Source organism: Vitis riparia, chromosome 8 (genome assembly GCF_004353265.1).
Source record: "Vitis riparia cultivar Riparia Gloire de Montpellier isolate 1030 chromosome 8, EGFV_Vit.rip_1.0, whole genome shotgun sequence".
NCBI classification, from domain to species: domain Eukaryota; kingdom Viridiplantae; phylum Streptophyta; class Magnoliopsida; order Vitales; family Vitaceae; genus Vitis; species Vitis riparia.
The window spans coordinates 19977719-19995780 of record NC_048438.1 but is presented as its reverse complement, the minus strand read 5'-3'; the positions used below and the strand labels follow the sequence as shown (position 1 = coordinate 19995780).

General features: G+C 31.8%; 2 protein-coding genes across 6 annotated transcripts; both read right to left on the bottom strand.

Annotated features, from left to right (window-relative positions):
* Positions 1-1050: 1050 nt before the first annotated feature.
* On the bottom strand, positions 1051-6449 carry LOC117921082 (peptide chain release factor PrfB3, chloroplastic). 2 transcript variants are annotated; one of them, XM_034838872.1, is made up of 6 exons: positions 6183-6449; positions 4670-4887; positions 3909-4109; positions 3057-3269; positions 1894-2074; positions 1051-1455 (listed from the first exon to the last, which is right to left on the bottom strand). In XM_034838872.1, exons 1-6 carry the CDS (start codon positions 6331-6333, stop codon positions 1163-1165), a joined length of 1257 nt encoding a protein of 418 aa, XP_034694763.1. In that variant the 5' UTR covers positions 6334-6449; the 3' UTR covers positions 1051-1162. The 2 variants fall into 2 exon arrangements, with proteins under 2 accessions (XP_034694763.1, XP_034694764.1); XM_034838873.1 differs by having other exon boundaries at positions 1894-2071.
* Positions 6272-16748, bottom strand: LOC117921081. Of its 4 annotated transcripts, none has more exons than XM_034838869.1 (15): positions 16679-16748; positions 16499-16597; positions 15371-15433; positions 14822-14916; positions 13710-13807; positions 13428-13479; positions 12969-13061; positions 12274-12384; positions 11509-11848; positions 10500-10996; positions 9565-9674; positions 8812-8870; positions 8535-8722; positions 8170-8386; positions 6272-6353 (listed from the first exon to the last, which is right to left on the bottom strand). In XM_034838869.1, exons 1-14 carry the CDS (start codon positions 16719-16721, stop codon positions 8198-8200), a joined length of 2037 nt encoding a protein of 678 aa, XP_034694760.1. In that variant the 5' UTR covers positions 16722-16748; the 3' UTR covers positions 6272-6353; positions 8170-8197. The 4 variants fall into 4 exon arrangements, with proteins under 4 accessions (XP_034694760.1, XP_034694759.1, XP_034694758.1 ...); XM_034838868.1 differs by lacking the exon at positions 6272-6353 and adding an exon at positions 8042-8067; XM_034838867.1 differs by lacking the exon at positions 6272-6353 and having other exon boundaries at positions 8077-8386.
* Between the last annotated feature and the right edge of the window lie 1314 nt (positions 16749-18062).

Here is an 18062-nt window from a genome sequence, read left to right as displayed (position 1 = left end):
AGCAAAGATAATATATTTGAAAAAAAAAAATCCACGTTACATTCAAAGTGTCTTGAGAATTTTTTTGTCACAAAAATCTAATTAATAATTATAACTTTAAATTCTTTTGTAACATAAAAGTGTGAGATTTTATGTTGAAATTTGAAATTATAAATATGATTCTGTTCATCTGAAAAAAATTCAAAACCTTAAATATTAACTACGGTTTTTTTGACATGAATACCAATGTGAATGAGATTCATTAATTTGAAAATTATTTTGGAATGAAATTTATTTTGTGGGCTATTTTTTGTCAAATAAATTATTTTTACTTAAAATTCGACAATTTCCAATATTTAAGATTGTGTAGGAAGTGTTTTTATAAAATATTTCATTAAATAAAAAATCCATTTAAAAACTTAAAATATTCCTAAAACAACAAATGAAAACACTTAAAAATAGTTAAAAGTTATTCTCAAAAAACCATTTTTTTAATTATGAAATATAGTAATCGGGTTAATCTAGTTCATTATTAAATTTAAATTACAAAATGTTCGAAGAAAAAAAAAACCCTTTGCTTTGTTCAGGTGTGGGTGTATTCATGTTGCTCCAATTTGTTTCTCAAAAATTAAAAAATTAAAAATGAGAAAGATGGGGTTTCCTTGATCGATTCGGACACTTCTCCTAGAAGTTGGTGGATGGATGGCGGAAGAGGCACAATAAAAATTGAAAAATGAGAAGTGATGATATTATTTTTTTTTAGTCATTGGCCACCAGCCACTTCGCCTACTATCAGATTTTATATATATATATATATTAAGAATATGTTTGATAGTAAGTCTAATAAATATTTTTAATTTTTTTAATACTTAAAAAAGATAGAAATTTTCAAATGTTAAAAAGATTAGAAAAGTTTCTTAAAATCACAACTAAATGATATCTAAGTTTATAGAGTTCACACTTTTGGAAAACTTGAAAAGGCCTTAGGAGGGGTCCAAGCAAATTGGTAAAATATCCCTCAGCAATATCATCAAACAATTTTTTTTTTTCATTTTAAGATACGAGTTTGGATTAATTTGGAAAGCCAAGATCAGCTTTAGATTTGGATTTTCAAATTTGTACAATGTTGAACAGAACATTGAACTTCCAAAGGAGTTACAAAGAAGAGCAAGATGATTTGGTTTTACATGATCATATCACTTGCCTGTCTCATACTAATATTTGCTCCAATCAGAGGTTCAATATTTCCATCCAAAACAGAATTTAAATCCGGCAACTGGATGTCGGTCTTTACATCTTGCACAAACTTGTTTGGATGAAAGACATACCTTCTGGTTTCTTGTTTCCACATATCAGCAATGGCTTCTCTCTTGATGCCACCTACTTCAGGAATTCCCTGTTCCATTGCAGTCACAACAAGTTTGGCCTTCAGGCGATTAAGGGCCCTCATCTTATTTGCAAAGTGGCTTCTCTCACCTGCACATCAAAAATTATTTTTCACATCTGATCTCTGAGAAAATTATCAAGAAAAAAAAAAAGTAAAGGCATGGTTTTCTCTTATATATTGTTAGCGCCGCATGACTGTTGCCTTATTAGCTACGAGTTTAAGCTTTTTCATCAACTGGTAGCTTAACAGGATGATCAAATGTTTGGTTCCTATAGGTCTGCAGTTCAGGTGTTTGAGCTGTTTAAGTTATCCTTTCAGGAGCTTTAGGAAAGAGAATAAAATGGTTTCACAGAACAATATTTATATATTGTTACAAGTAACAGAAACATCTTCATTGGTATTCTTGTCGCATATACGAGTACAGTGGGCTGCAAGCTAGAGCATGGTATTTACTTCTTGATATCACATAAATGGTTCAAATTCCAGTATCACTATAAATAACGAGTTTTCACCAGTTCATTTATTACCTGAGGATTGAACACTTATGCCAGTTGGAATATGCTGAATGCAAACAGCATGCCCAGTTCGGCCTTGTTCAACCCCATGACATGAAGGAGATGAGATCCTCAAATCCCCATCATCAATTTGTAGGTCAGGAGCTGTTTCAAGGAATAATGGAATAACGTCCACTACTGCTGAGCCAGTCTGCTGCAAGATGTTCCAAATTCAAAAACAAAATAGGATAAGATATGTTAGTCAAATCAAATGATTGATAACTTTCAAAATTTAGAAAATAATCATGGCATGGAGCAACATTATCTGGGGTCTTTATCATTGCTTTTGGCTGACAGTTTCTACTTAAAACTTAATATAAAAACCCATGATGCTAAAATTATAGAACTTGGCTAAAATGGTGAATATAAATGAGTGAAAGCTAGCCCAAGCAACTCATGGATGGTGAACAGTAGCTTGCAGCTTGCAGAGCTTTTGTTGTATAACTCTTAGGTGGTGTTTATTTTTTTGACTTAATTCTAAATAAAACTTAAGGCTAAATAATACTTAATAGTGTTAAACATTAAGTTATTTGTTTTTTTAATATTTTATTTTTTTTAAATATTATTTAGTTAAAAAAAAAAATCAATACGTTCACTTTAGAGTACATTTGGTAGTGATTCTAGGAAGTGTTTCTAGCCTTTTAGTTATGTTGGTGGAGGGTGAGGGTCAAGTCTTCGGATTTTGTTTTGCTGGTTGGTTTCAACATGTTATTTTTAGCATTCAGAAAAAAGTCAAATAATTTGGTTTTTTCTATTCAGTAAAACAAATTAAGAAATAAGTCAACAAAAGTAAAAATCAAATTATCAGAAATCTGAATCCAAGTTGCTTTCAGGAAAAATTTAAAAAAACAAACAACACCTTAGTAATTAATAGGTACCAATGTAAATGCAAATTCATGCTCCATGGAAATCAGAAATGAAATAACACAAGCCTAGGACTCTATAAAATAAGTGATTAAAATCTTATCCATCATTCAAAAAGGGGAAAAAAGGAGAAAAGGGGAAAATTTTGTGACTTTCTACAAGCACGAAGAAGTGATTTCACATAAACACAAACCCCTTATATTCATCTATCAAAGCTTATATACTAATTTTGATATCCTACTTCAGGCCAGAAGGAAACTGATAGTTTGTACCTCATGGAGTATAGATTCATCATCTGAACTTCTTATCATATGGTGAACTCCCCTCTCTCCTGAAAGATAGCCATAACCATACTCAGATTCAAACTCAATAGTTGCAGACTTGATACCACCATTCTTGGAAGCATACTTCTCAACTACCCTTCCCTTGTAACCTTGCTTTTCAGCCCATTTGGTATACATGCTGAGAAGTTGTTCTGCCCATATCTGAATTCGGATATTAGTAAAATCATGTTGTAGAAGGGGAAATATTTTTGCAGATCATATAAAGGTCTATCTACAACTTAATTCAAAAAAGCCTTTTATAAGCAGATAATTCCAGCTGAATAAAGACATCAGCACCTTTAGTTCACAGGCTTCACACACTAGAATATAATGACACTCATCTATGTTAAGGCTATGCCATAATTTATAAAATACATAAACTTCAAGATATGCCAGGGATCTTCATATCTTAGATAATATTAACAATATGTCATCCTCTTCATAAGCTAAGTTGAAGGGGAAAAGAGGAATAGATTCTTTTTAAGTCAAGCATCAAAGCAAATTTTGCCAAGAATCAAAGAACCTCTGTTATGTAGGATCCTAAGTTTTAAATTTCGAGCTAAAACTAAGTCTGGTCCCTAAAATCAGAACTAATTTACAAAATCAAAGGAAGCTCAAGTCCAACATCAAGTGAAGAATGCATAGGTTTAGTCACTCTGTAAGCGGAATTAGTTTGTGGAGGGTGATGGGAGTTGATAGGAAGATCCAAGCCATGGCGAATGCACCAAATTCCCACTCCAGCACTCCATTATCATTACTTTTTTCTTGTTTAAATCTAAAATCAGAACAAGGTTCTCAAACCTCAGAGTAAATGCCTCTAGGCCCTGCTTTAATAGTCAGGCATGCTCCCTCCATGTCAAATTGGCCCCTGAGAAGTTTGGACATCTCGTACTGATACAAGAACTTGCTTACATCTACAGATGCATTATATGCTTGCTCAAAAAGCCCATGATTTATTGCATCCATCTCCACCAGCTGAGTAATCAACTTTGCTTCTTCAGCCTGAACCAATTTGCAGACATAATCAAGTAAAAAATGTAATGCATCGTCTTCACCTTGATTTTGAAAAATAACACCACAAACAAAGTAATGCAAACCATTGACAATGTTTCACACAGAAAATATTTAGGGGGAAAAATTGAAGGAGATTTGTTTCCTTATCAAGCCATCTATCTGGATGATAGATACAGATGAATTCAACTATGTAGGCAGAAATAGGATAACTCAACTACACATGTGGATGTGTGTATTCATCTAAATATCTTCTAATTCCAGAGGCCCATAACAGACAGTAATATACTAAAAACGATGATTATGATTAAGGCAGGTAAGGATTCCAGGCCCTATACATGCTTCTGATAACACGTAGTTGGCTTAATCAACAAAATGCCAAACTCTTAGTGCCATAATCCTGTTAAAGAAAATGCATATTCTTTTGATAAGATTTCCATGAAAATCTGCAGGGACAGATTGGGTTGGAGGTCCACAGTGGTTTCCCCACTGAGAAAAAAAGAAACAAACAAAAATTACCAGTTGAACTCTACTAACGAATAACACATTACCTTATAAGTTAGGTCTTTGAGAGTGTCAACCACTTTGGAACTATCAGCTAACTTGCCAAGAATTTCATTGGATTTAGTTACATCATCCCATAAGTTATATTTCCGTATCATTTCTTCCTGCCTAATCCGTGATGCTTCTTCTAGTTCCAATGCTGCCGGTGCTAACATATCAGCTTGGAGAACTACACCTTCAATCTTCTTTCTTAATGAAAACAGACCTGGAAAAAAAACAAATATTACTTCCAATAACATGTAGTGATGAAGCACAGCAGAACATTATTTCCTTGTATAGCAAAATATTCACTTTTATAAACAAATAATCACAATTCATCATTTAGTTCTGATCAGGTCATTCGTAAATGGAAAACAAAAACTTCATTCCCACCATTTACACATACCGAATATGTTTTACCCATTTGAGAAATGGTAGTTAAGTCCACAAGTATCTGCAAGTTTAGATGCATCAATGCTTTTTACCTATAGTTCACTGTCCATCCTTTCCTTTATACCTCCTCTCTGTACTAGGAAAACAAAGTCAAGCCTAGCATTCATTCTTCAATCATTAGGAGAAAGTTAGATGAAGCACCGGACATGAAGCTTGATCAGGTTCAATCAACCCTATTCAAGCTCAAACTTGTTCATGAGCCCAACTGAGAGAGCTATCTGTCTGGTCTGGATTATCGAGTGCATCCCAATACATGATGGATACCCTTAACTCAAAAATTTAGGACTCCAAAAGCACAATTAATTTCTCATGAACATTGTTACCACATGTTACATGTTACCTCCACCCAATCTCAATTCCTTCGGTAGTTTCTTAAGCATATGTTTCTGTGGTTATATATGATAATCACCTCAACTATTTGCAACCATAGACAATGAAAACCCACTGTTATACATGCTTCACATTCTAAGCAAACCAGAATGCTAACTCGAGTTCAAACCTCACTAATGGTTGCTCATTTTTGGCTTATTAACCAAGTCGGCCTGAAAGCCAAGCTTTAATTTCATCCTCTATCTTAGTAAAAACCATTTAACTTCAACGAAATTTAGTCCATCCATTTCAAATTTAACCGCTCAAAATACATTCCCACCAAAAAAAAAAAGCATTGCGGCATAAACCAATTGGATATTGATATTTGTTCCGACCAATTTCAAATTTTCAAATACAAAACCAAAGTAAGAGGAGATATTACTTATCCTTATGACACATGATACACAAAATCAGAGAGAGTGCATTAAAAGTATTTGAGAAATTTTATCATACACCTGACGAGCTAAAAATTTAGAGAAAAAGAGTCCTACCCGTTTTCAAATTTGAACATCCAGAATGGATTTGCACAATAATAAGTAATATTTCGGCATTTAAAGCAATTGGATTTAGCACTAGGGTAACACCCATTTCAAAATTTCGACAACGGAAAGACAAACAATCAGGAAAAAAAGGGGGGCTCAACCATGCTTATCAAAAACTGTGACAGTATGAGAAGAGGGAAAGCATATGGAGACAGACCCAGCTCTTTGAAGACTTTGTTCTTGTCATCCATGGACTGAGAAGCTCGAACCTGGGTATGCAACTTGTTCCTTCTTGAAGCTTGCCACTTGGAGCTAAATGAAGCTCTTTGTACGGACACAGTCACTGACTCAGCCGCCATTTTCGCCATGAAGCTGCGCCGTCAGGTGACTGGAAAAATATTAGATTTGTTTACGGTGAGAGTCGTGAGACTAGGGTCGAGTGCGGTCAGGTTGCTATAGAATATAGAAAGACCATTTAAAAGTATAAACTTGCTCCGTGGTTATCTGGACTTCGTTTTTCCTTTTTATTTAAATCTAAATTCGTCCAAAACACGGTGTCCATGTTTTGATTTATCCGTAAATCGTCCTTAAAGAAATTGGAGATTTTAAAATCTTTTACCTCATGGTGCAAGACTTACGTACATTTACCCTTTTTCATCCCAGATATTTAAAAATTAGGGCACGCGTCCAACACCAGGAACCCCGTATCTGATTGCATTGGGACAAGTCCAACAACAAATTAGAAAACCATCCCATTCAGCTTGAATTCCCGATTCATATGACTAACCTTTTCAAATTTCAAAGTGACAAGATCATAAGTCACACGTTACTTCAATTGATCCAGCATGCATTTATCATCCTTCCCATTTCATAGGCATCGAATGAGGTCCACATCCCATTCATTTTCTCTTTCATTCTTATATTTAAATATCTTAACTGATAATGAAAATAGAACAAAAAGTAATTTGAAATTCTACTTATAAATAAAATTTCAATTCTAACTCCAAAGATATTTTGATTTTCTAATGTAAGTTATTTTTTAAAAAGTAAAAAATTAAAGACTTTTTTTGATAAATTGGTTTTTTTTAAAAAATTATTTTGATTTTGTAAAAGACACAAAGTGTAAATTTAATTTATATAATATAAATTAAATTTAAAATTAATTGATTTATTTTATTAAAATTAAATGATAATAATTCAAAGTTAATAATTTTTAATACTATTTATATGATTTTATAAATATTATAAAAATATAGATATTAACACCTTATAAAAACATAATTAATTTATTTTGTTAATAAAAAACAATTATTCAAAATTAATAATTGCTAATACTATTCTATTTTAAATGAATATAAAAACATATAAAATTTAATTTTTTAAGGTATAAATGAATCAAATTTTTTATTATATGTATATTATATTTATTATTCAATTAAGGATATGACATTCTATATAACTTTATTTAATCTATAATTAATTAATCAAATTTTTGAATTTGAAATTGTTATTAAAAAATTACAAGATTTATTAAAGAATTAAAAGCATTAATTATATTTTTATTTTTTATAGTCATTATATATATTTTATGAATTTTAAATTATTTTTAAAAATTATTAAACTTATTAATAAATTCAATACAAATCTCACTTAATTTAAAATTTATCTTCTTTAATAAGAAAAAAGAACAATTCTTTATTTCACTTTGTTTTTTAAATCATTTCTTAAAGAACAACAACCAAATAGTAATTTTTTAAAATAATTTTGTTTTTAAATCAAACCCATTTGTATTATTTAATAAAAAATTTAAATGAAAATAACAAAATATATATATTTTTAACCATGTACAATGCGAGATTTTTTTAAAAAATAAAAAAAAATGTTGTTTTAAACCATATGTACAAATATTATTATTTATAATTTAGTGTTTTTTTTCATTCCCTTTTTAAATAATATGTACAGATATTATTATTTATAATTTAGTTTTTTTTATTTTCATTCCAATTTTTTTGCTTAATATTGAAATTAAAATAAATTATTATTTTAGCGGTACATTCCAATATGCATCCAAATATAATAATTGAAATCACCGAAATTCATTCCTGTTCAGGGAATAAAAATGAAAACAAATTATTTGTTCCGTTCCTCATTTTTGGAGTACCAAACACTCCATCATGGTGGGCCAAAGAGGAAAAACTATTTACCTGATCGTAGCAATCTTGATACGTCTATTTACAGAGACTCCGCAAACTGGGGGGCCTCAAAGTCGAGCTCCTGTCTCATGATAGAGTTCATAAACCATTCACTGCTGAAAGTCCATATTCTTTTCTTCACTGCCAACAGCGCTTCCTCCATGTCTATTTCACACGCCACAAAAATTGTTTTTGATGCATCATCAACCGCATCCAATCCATAAATTACCTGATCAAATAAAAAGGTTGGGGTTAGTTCACCATCTTCACAAGTTTCCCGTGCTTTACATATATTTACAAATGTTACATATAATTAGATTATAAGTAACTTTTCCACAGGCTTAATTAGTATGGAACTTGGTGAGTTTCTAACATACCTTTCCGCCAGCAAACCTGACAATTGTTGATAAGGTCTCAACTGCAGGTTGCACATGAGGTGCAAGGCATACACTGTACCCTTTAAGCAAAGCTCGGGGCCTTGCCTTTGCTCTAAGAATTACACTTTTTATTTCAGCTCTGTACTTAAACAAATATTCAGCATCTTCTAAAATAAATGGTGATTCATCTGTAAGTAAAGAAGTGAAAACCCAAAAACGTGTTAAGAAGGCTTGGATAAAAGTTAGTGCTAAAAGACACAAAGTGCTCTTGACTAACCCACAAATCTGCCCTCGTGGAAGCTTTCTTTCAACCAACTAGGAGATAGTATCCAAGCTCTGCATAACAATCAATACACCCATATTATATAATAACCAAGAAAGACGTGTTTATGTAGACAAGTGTATACAGACTAGGAAGCTAGTAGCCTAGTAGAAGAGCTGCAATAACAGAACTATGAGAAGCGACAACCAAAGTCCAATAATCAATAGCCAAGAAGATTTTACAGGGACTAGAATGGGAAGAAAAGGACTTTTGACCAAAATTGTAAACCTGCAAGTTTGTTTACTGTCTTGCCATATGACTACCAGGGCAAAGCTTCATTATTATAATTGTGAAAAAATCTAACAATGAATGCAACTATTGTGATATTTTTTGCTTTTCTCAACTTCTTGCCTGTGCACAATCACAACTGATTGAACTATTCACTTCCAAATGCCTTTCCCTATTTTCTGGACAGTTACCTCATTCACCTTAAACAGTTCAACTACAACAAACGAATGACACCCATTACAGCACAGGAATCAATAAATTCTACCATAACAGCAGTATTTATAGGGATTATGAATACTACTAAAGAAAATAACACAATAACATGATAGAAAAAATCCAACATAATCTAAAGCTTAACCGTGCATAATAATTACAGGCTACAAAACTTATAGATAATACTATGTGATAAAAAAATATAATGATGAAGGCAGAAAGATCTGGAATCAAGTGGTATAATTTTCAGTTCTGATTAAAACTAACCCGGAACATAAAGCAGTGCAAAAATTCAGCGTCTTTCTCACTTTTCCTGTGACAACATGTGTGCATGCACTTCCATCAGAGGTTACAGAACCACCAAGATCCTTGATTATCTACATAAAAATTGTTAAGCAAAAAAATGAAGTAATAAACAGATAGAAATACTGGGGGGAAACAACAATATACAGCACAGAAGAATTTTCAACTCATGATGAATGGGCTAGTCAAACCCCAAAATCAGTATGCAATAACTAATTCAATAAATTAATATAATGAACAAAATATCAGTAAAACGTATTTAAAGGGGTTTTGATTTCTCGCTAAAGTTGAATTCAAGATTCCATATCTAGAAAAGCAAATGATACAGGAGGTGAGACATGATGTTAAGCCTCAAAGATAAAAATATTCCAGTTTCCAATGACACAGGTAGCAATCTATTGCAGGATTGTTACAACTGAGAAGGTAGATATTTGGTAAAGTCTTGTAATAGATAAAAATACGACCTCAGAATGCAGGTTCCAAAATTAGCATAAAAAACAAAAAAGCTATTTAATAGATGGGGCATTTATTCCACTCTCAAAAATGACTGATTTTATTCATTCCGAAAACTACATTCCGCAACTCTACATAAAATAAGGGTTGACATCCTGAATCAGCTACCAAACCTTAGGTTTCACACTATGAAACCCAGTTCTGAGAGTAGCCCAAATTAGGAAGAATTTCCTGTCACCTATGGAGAAAAGATGACTTTCCTAAATATCAAAGTAGCTACAAACTTGAAATAGATCCCATTTTCAAAGCATTTGCAACACTTATCTGTCTCAATAACACATCATCATGCTATTTAATCTCAGTAACAGAACATGCAAAACCACAGATGCTTTGCAACATCATTATGAACATTACATCAATAAAAACAGAGTAAATAAACTGAATACCTTTGTAAGATGTGCTTTCTTAGTATCATCAGCAATATTCATCAACATGATTCTAAATCCTTCTCCCTTTTCTTGAAGTTCAAAGCTGAGCTGATCTTTTGACAGTGGCCTACAATCTTCAACATTCTTCTCTACATAGCTACTGGACAGAATATCCCTAGGGGGAACTTCAGACAAAGATTCATTTCTAGTAGTGCCCAAGGAGCATCCAACAAAACACACATTATCTATTTTACCATTTCCCGAAACAATATCCCAGTTGGAATCTAACTGGCAGCCAATTTGATGACTTCCCTTTACTTTTTTGGACTTCAGTGAAGACAATGAGGCTTCCCAAACCCTCTTTTTGGCACAATGTGCAGAACAGGAACAGTTTGCTTCAACATCTGTTCCAACACTAGTTAATCTTACATCATTGGTCATGTTGTTGCAATCTACTTCCTCAAAAGGAACCAGGTCTCTACAGACATTTATTGACTCATGATTATGAAAAGAACCTGTTAAGAGCAGCAGAGGATATTACATTTGCATCATGGAAGCATAATTAAAATTGTTTGCAAAAAGGAAATTTAATTAGGATCACAAAAAAAAATAATGAATTAATCTACGTCATCTTTTAAGCTATTCAAATTGTTTATGCTGCGAGCTGTAACATGAACGTGGTCATTTTCAAGATTTAAATATACAGTGACTCCTTTCAACTTGTCAGTAACAGTTCAAGTGATGACTCTCTCGAGTGGCGAGGGATTGAGGGCAGAGATGGAAAGGTTCAAGGTTAAATTCCTTGTATCAGAATCAAATAAAAAATGTTCAAATGATGACTCTTTTCTTCACAAAAGTTTAACTAGAAGACAAAATTTTGATTCAGATGATATTAAAAACAAGATTAAATTACTTAAATTCCATATCATCCTTGATTTACCAGAGTATAATTTCTGATACAAGAAAACTGCTGGCATATTGTTAGATAGGAAGAATAAATTACCAAAACAAATAATTGGATACTTACCATCCGACATGTCATCATCTTTCTGGAATCCATCCTTCACCAAAACATGAGGTAGAAATGTTTTAAGGCTAGTTTGAACTGGTGCTTTTAGAGTATCAAGACTCTCCCCTATATCTCCCAGCCCTTGAATTTGAACATCAAGTGATGAGGACTTCTCATGAGGCTTCAATGAAAAAGACTTCTTCACAGCATCTGAAAAGTTAGCTGAAATGTCTTTGCTGAGATGAGAAACCATGAGGGTTGATCCACCAGGAAAGCACAGTGCCCTGCGAATGTCAGCCCTAATGGGTAGTCTGCGAGCTCTCCCTTTGGTATCCACTTCTGCTATCGATACAAAACCCTGCAATCATAATCCGCTTTCATAACTCAAATGCAATAAATAAGAAGGCAATTCTTTCTACAGAAACTGCCGAATTTTCTATTTCTCACAATAGCATAATTATGCCTCAATTCCAAAGCTTACCCTAAGAAGCAACCTCCTACATGCAAATATGGTAATATTTTTTAGACTGTTAAGCACAACAATTATATCCACAGAAAAAGGATGATTCAAGTTTTATCAGAATAATGTAGCAGTAGATAATCATGATGAAAACATGATGTCCTATTCTGAAACCATGTCTCGGGGATGCAGCTTTAGTGTCCTAAAGCCTCATTTTAGAAATGTGGCTTCAGGAAAATAATAATAAGAAAAATTAAAAATATTAAACAAATAAACAAACCAAACTCAGCTATGTACTCTTATTACAAGCTTTTCCAACATACCTGCTTGAGCCAAAATCCTTCAGATTCCTTGTCTCCCCAGCAGAATATTGTGCGAATACCAACATTCTGAAGCCTTTTTCTCAATTCTATGTACAAGAGGCGACCAATCCCCTAAAAGTTCAAACGAGTGGTTTGATTGCCATGTGATTAATTTCAAAATAAGCCCCATAAAATCATTAATAATTATTATCACAATCACAGAAACAGCAAGAGAATCCATGCATGAATGAAAAGTAAAAATGCAACAGATTTAAAAGCAAAATTCCTTGTAATGTAAGCTGTTACGGTGCATTCACTTGAAATTTAAGTAATACTGAAAAGCTAAGTCCAAAAAGTCCAGTAAATCTCTGCAAAGAGCCTTCAACAAATTACAGCCATGAATATTTATTATTTTGCTTTAGAAGGCCTCTTGTTTCCATCCACTTATGCCATGTCCACAGCTTGTTTAGTTTCATTTTTCTGTTTTAACATATTTACCTTATCTTCTCTATTGTATCACACAAAACCAAGAAAATTGATATTGAGCATTAAACAGCATAGTGAGAAGTGTTATAAATATAAACTAGATAGATATTAGTTGCAAGAACTTATAATTGAAAACTGGGTTTGGTTATATTAGCATAGAAAAAACAAGCCTAAAATTACTGATATTTTGCACCAAAATTAGGCACTGAAACTCAAAACGAACACCTAACCTTGCTTTGAAAGTTTGAGCTAACAGCAGTAAGAGGAATCTCAGCATACTGTGTGTCAGCAGGAATGATTTGATAAGTAACTGCAGCTATAACCTGTATAAAGAAAACAAGGATGAATCATGAAACAAGATTAGCTATGACTGAAGAACTATAATGCTCTATCAATGAGTAGTAATGAAATATCAAGATAAAACAGAGTTATGCAAAACTTTAACTAGTACACTTTGAAACAGTGAGAAAAACAGAGGAAAGAAACATAATCCATCTCAATTTCCTGCTTGTAGAACAGTGCTTTATAACTTTCAATGAACAACAACTCTTGCCTTATCTAGCAAATGCTTGTTCATACATGTAAGACTTAGCTCAGGTCTGACTGGTTGGAGGGAAATATGAAAATCAGAAAGGGTTCCACATCCAAGCCAATTTCATAGACAAACAAAAACTGCAAAGCAGAAGTACCTTGCCAGGTCCTTCCATGAAATTTGATAGCAAAAGCAATGAGCAATATTTCCTGGAGAAAATCAAAAGCAACAGATTGTTTGAGTAATTCACAGCTACTTGACCTAGTCATTTAAATGAGTCACAGGGGATAGCTAAGTAGCATAGGTTTACGCACAAGGATGCTGAAACATATGTAATTGAAGTTTCAATGTGGATCAGCATAATTTACAAAGAGGAACAGTATTTTGGAAACAAGTATGTATGCAATGGGAGAAAACAAAATAATAAAACATCTTATACCCGTTTGATACACATCTTTCAAGGAACATTGACTCTTTCCCAGTATTTGCAGCATAATTCATTGCAGGCAACTCCTCCTTGTATATGTTCAATACCTCCTACAAACCCAAACAGCCACAAGCTTAAGATAGCTGTAGATATTAAATGAAAAAATAAACAAATAAAGCAGCTAATTGGATGTGTGTGACATGACACTGAACCAAAACTTCAACAGGAAAATATCACTGAATCGGGAAAGAGAATAATACCTAAAAACATGAAAAAGAGAAATAATAAATGAGCATTTATGTTTATTTGTTACTTTTCTTTTTTTCTTTTTTTTTTTTTGTGTGGAAGAAATAAATCATGTCATCCACTCTATGGCAACACGAGTTGCAATACATGCAAATAAATATAATTCACAATGCATGCAAATATAATTTCCAATACACATATACACACATCTACATAAAATAAAAATAAAAATAAAAAAAGAACCAGGGAGACATGGTAACCAATGTTCCAAATGCATGAAAGGACAAGATCTAGAATCTATATGAGTAATAATGAAATACCATAAACAAAACATCTAGAATCTAGGATCCGCTTTACTTTGAGGATGGCTAACTCAGCAACTGCAGTGAAACCTATGCAATGTGACTTGCAACTGATATGTTCTATTCTTGGTTGTGTGGCTGAATTGCTAAAATGAATACTCAGCCATGTAATCACTACTACTATCATTTGTTAGAAAGAAAGAAGATGCTAAAATGCCTGGTTCAGAATTCAGTGCTAAGGTCCTGATGAAATGAAATGGAGAGGTCCACCATATTTTGATGTGATTTGCCTGAAATTCTTTGTTCACTGGATGAAAGGTGTGACGCGAGGAGCTTTCATTAGATACTCTATCCATAGCCACCAGACCTAGGAATCATAACTTCAAGGAGAGAGTAAAAAATTGTGTAGCGAACTAGCCGGGTTTATATGGTGTAGCTATTCGGTCCTCATGCAATTGACAATTTGTTCACACATCTCTCTACACACACTCATCATTCACAGGTCACAGATAATCATCAAGCAGACATTCTATTTCCCATATCCAAGTACCATGCACCTATACAAATAGATGTTACCTGAAGAAGAGATTTGCTTTGGCTACAGACATCCTTAGGGTTAATAAGCAAAAAGAAGTACTCATCCCCCAAAGAAGATGTTCTCTCTGCTTTCACTGAAATAAAACAAACAAACAAGGTAAGACCTGGATTAAATAAAGTTATGCAAATGCAAGGACTAACAAAAAATTCAAATATTCGAGACTATTGAACAAACAATTTTTCTAAAAGCTTGAGCTAGTAGGATTTGGACCCACAATATATATCATGCACTCTAACACCCTCACTCACTGCAACCCGTACACACACATGGAGAAACACAAGCCCATAGGCAAACAACCACAATCAGCTTCTTTTTAGGCTTACTTAATAAATTGGGGACATAAACATATGGACACATGGCCTTTCCCCAAACAAGACTCTTATACCATGTTGAACAACCAATTTTCCTAAAAGCTTAAGCTTATAGCATTTGGGCTTACAATGTATATCATGCACTCTAACAAAGACCAAGATCAAAAAATAGGAAAATTATATCAGGAAAAAAAAAAGACGAGAAAAAACCTATACCACTTTCTTCCAATCTCAAATGCCGAAGATCATTGCAATTCTTGCCATCCACATCTTCCATTACTGATACATACAATAAAGCAAACAATAAGAGATAATAATCAGACTTCAAATGAAAGCGGAAATAACATCATAAACATTTAGTTGCTAAGCAACCAGAATAAAAGGAAGATTCTGAATTTTATCTTCTCATTTTTCCCTTTTTCCCTGCCTCAAATGTAAAATAATAAAAAGTTCAAAAGTTCAACTATCAATTCTTTTTCTTTTCCTTCATTTCATCAGCAACCAAATTGATCAAGACACATTTAGCAAAAAGTTCTACAAAACTTCTACTCAGAACAACAAGACTCACGATAGTTTGGTTGTCAAGAAAACAAAAGAAACCATAATTAAATCCAAACCATCAAACACATGCAACCACTTCTAGGGTTTCAAGATTAATGCTCTTGAACTGAAAACAAAAAAGGAAATAAAAATTAAATTCTGCTATTTTTATATTAATCCAAATTGCAGTTTACCTGGGTGCCAAGAAAAGAAAATTTCAAGATTGAAAGATTCAATTTCTTGTTCTTCCATTGGACCAATTAATATCAGTCTCGCCAAATATAAAAAGAAAAAGAAATTCGATATTCAATATTGAGCAAAAATAATATAAAAAAAAATGATGATAAAGCATTATTTCAAGATTCAGGATCAATGAAAATTTCAAGATTCAAACCTTATTTTTTATTGTATCTCTCATCATCTTCCCATCAACCAAACAGACCAATTAAAAAACAGTATATCCTACTGAAAAAAGGAAAGCGAATCTTAACATTCAAGATTAATGAAAAGAACCAAAAAAAAAAAATCCTGCTATAGAGTAAAGAATGATGAAAATTTCAAGATTCAATGTTTCAATCCTCTTCTCTTCCTTCAATCCCTTCCAGTATTCGATGTCAATATCAATAACAGACCATCAAAATGAAAAAGAAAGAAAAAGCAGCATTCAATATTAATAAAAATTTCAACATTCGCCTCCCTTTTCAGTTTTTTTTCTTCATTTTACCATCATCCCAATAGAGCGAACCAAAATCAGTTCTAGGAGGCAAAAAGAAACCTAAATCTCTAACAAATAAAAACCAGTACCTGAAACTTTTATTTTTGTATTTTTAGATGCAGAAATGAGAAGGCAGTTTGGATCCGATTGGCAGGTAGCCTTTCCTTGTATTGAGATCTCGCAATTTCCTGAAATTTTGAAATCCATTGCCATCAAAATCTTTCGATTAGAAAACCTAGAGTCTCCTAGGGTTTTGATTTCTGATTTACCGATTGGAATTGATGAGTGTTGTAAGCTCTTTTTTGGCGCCATGTCCTTCCGAGTTCGAATGAATTGTGAAGGATCGAGGACCTTAAATAGGCGGGAAGAAAATGGTACTATCGTAATTTTAATACGGTACAGTGCTAGTTTAGTAAAGTTTTCACCTAAACCGACATGCTTTTTGACCCTACAGGCGGCCAGTTACCATGGTTTTGCTTAAAATCATATTCTCCTTTTAATTTATTTTTTATATTTCGATATTAAAATTTCACTTGTTATAATATTTAATTATCAGTGGTCATGCTTTTATATGGTTAAAATAAAAATAAAAATTATTATATGATAAATAAAATAAAACTAAGAATTAGAACATCTATTTTAACTTCTTAAATAATTAAATTCAACTAAAACTTGTTTAAAAATGCAATATTCATTAAATTCAATTTTATTTTATTAAAAATAAAAATAATTTATAATTATAAATAATTTTAAAATAAAAAAAATTATGATTATAAATAATTTTAAAGTAAATAATTTGTAATAAAATTATTAATACAAGTATCATCGTAAAAGCATAAATTATATTTTTTTTTATTAAAAATAACACTATTGTAAAATATTGATATTGACCTCTTTATAAAAATGTAATTATTTTATTAAAAATAAAAACCAGTTCAAAAATTAATAATTTGTTTAAAATAAATTTTAAATTTTTCATATAAAAAAATTCAAGTTTTGATATAATTAATTAAATGGATTTGAAGTTTTAAGTTATTTTTAAAAATCAATAGTTTTTAAAAAAACTTAAAATATTTCCTCATAATCTTGATTTCAAACTCATTTAAAAAGAATTCATAAAAAATTATATATAAAAAAAAAAACAACATATTTATACACTCATTTATAAGAATTTATATATATATTGTATATTCTCATGTGTTAGGATTATAGTTAAACCAACCTAATCTAATTGCCTTACAACTATATACAATTATGTAATAAATATGATGAAAAAACTTTTAACAAAAACTCTCAAAACATTATAATTGAATCATGATTTCAGTCAATCATATTGGACTCGTCACTCCAAACACCTTATTGAATTATAATTCTAAGTATTTTTTTTAAATATTTTATAAATATCTTTAAATGATACCCTACAAATACTAAATGTACCTCACACTAGACGAATAATATCCTACACTTTAGATTACATCTCAAAGTTTATAAAAAATGATAAAAAAAAAATATTATCGCAAAATCCAAGTACAAAATTTAGATTTAAATAATACAAGATAAATTAGAATTATTAAATGAATTCACAATTTCAAAATAAAATGCACTTGAAACACTCCTTAAGGTTTAAATAATATTCATAAAAGATGTATAACA

What these genes read in the sequence shown, in the direction of transcription:
- LOC117921082 (XM_034838872.1), bottom strand. Translation starts at nt 6,333, where the DNA reads ATGGCGAAAATGGCGGCTGAGTCAGTGACTGTGTCCGTACAAAGAGCT. An exon ending in TCAAAGACCTAACTTATAAG is followed by an intron (nt 4,110 to 4,669) that starts GTAATGTGTTAT and finishes AAATTGGTTCAG; the next exon opens with GCTGAAGAAGCAAAGTTGAT. An exon ending in CTAGAGGCATTTACTCTGAG is followed by an intron (nt 3,270 to 3,908) that starts GTTTGAGAACCT and finishes ATCCGAATTCAG; the next exon opens with ATATGGGCAGAACAACTTCT.
- LOC117921081 (XM_034838869.1), bottom strand. Translation starts at nt 16,721, where the DNA reads ATGGCGCCAAAAAAGAGCTTACAACACTCATCAATTCCAATCG. An exon ending in TTTGAGATTGGAAGAAAGTG is followed by an intron (nt 14,917 to 15,370) that starts GTATAGGTTTTT and finishes GTTTTATTTCAG; the next exon opens with TGAAAGCAGAGAGAACATCT. An exon ending in AAGGATTTTGGCTCAAGCAG is followed by an intron (nt 11,849 to 12,273) that starts GTATGTTGGAAA and finishes TTATGATTGCAG; the next exon opens with GGTTTTGTATCGATAGCAGA.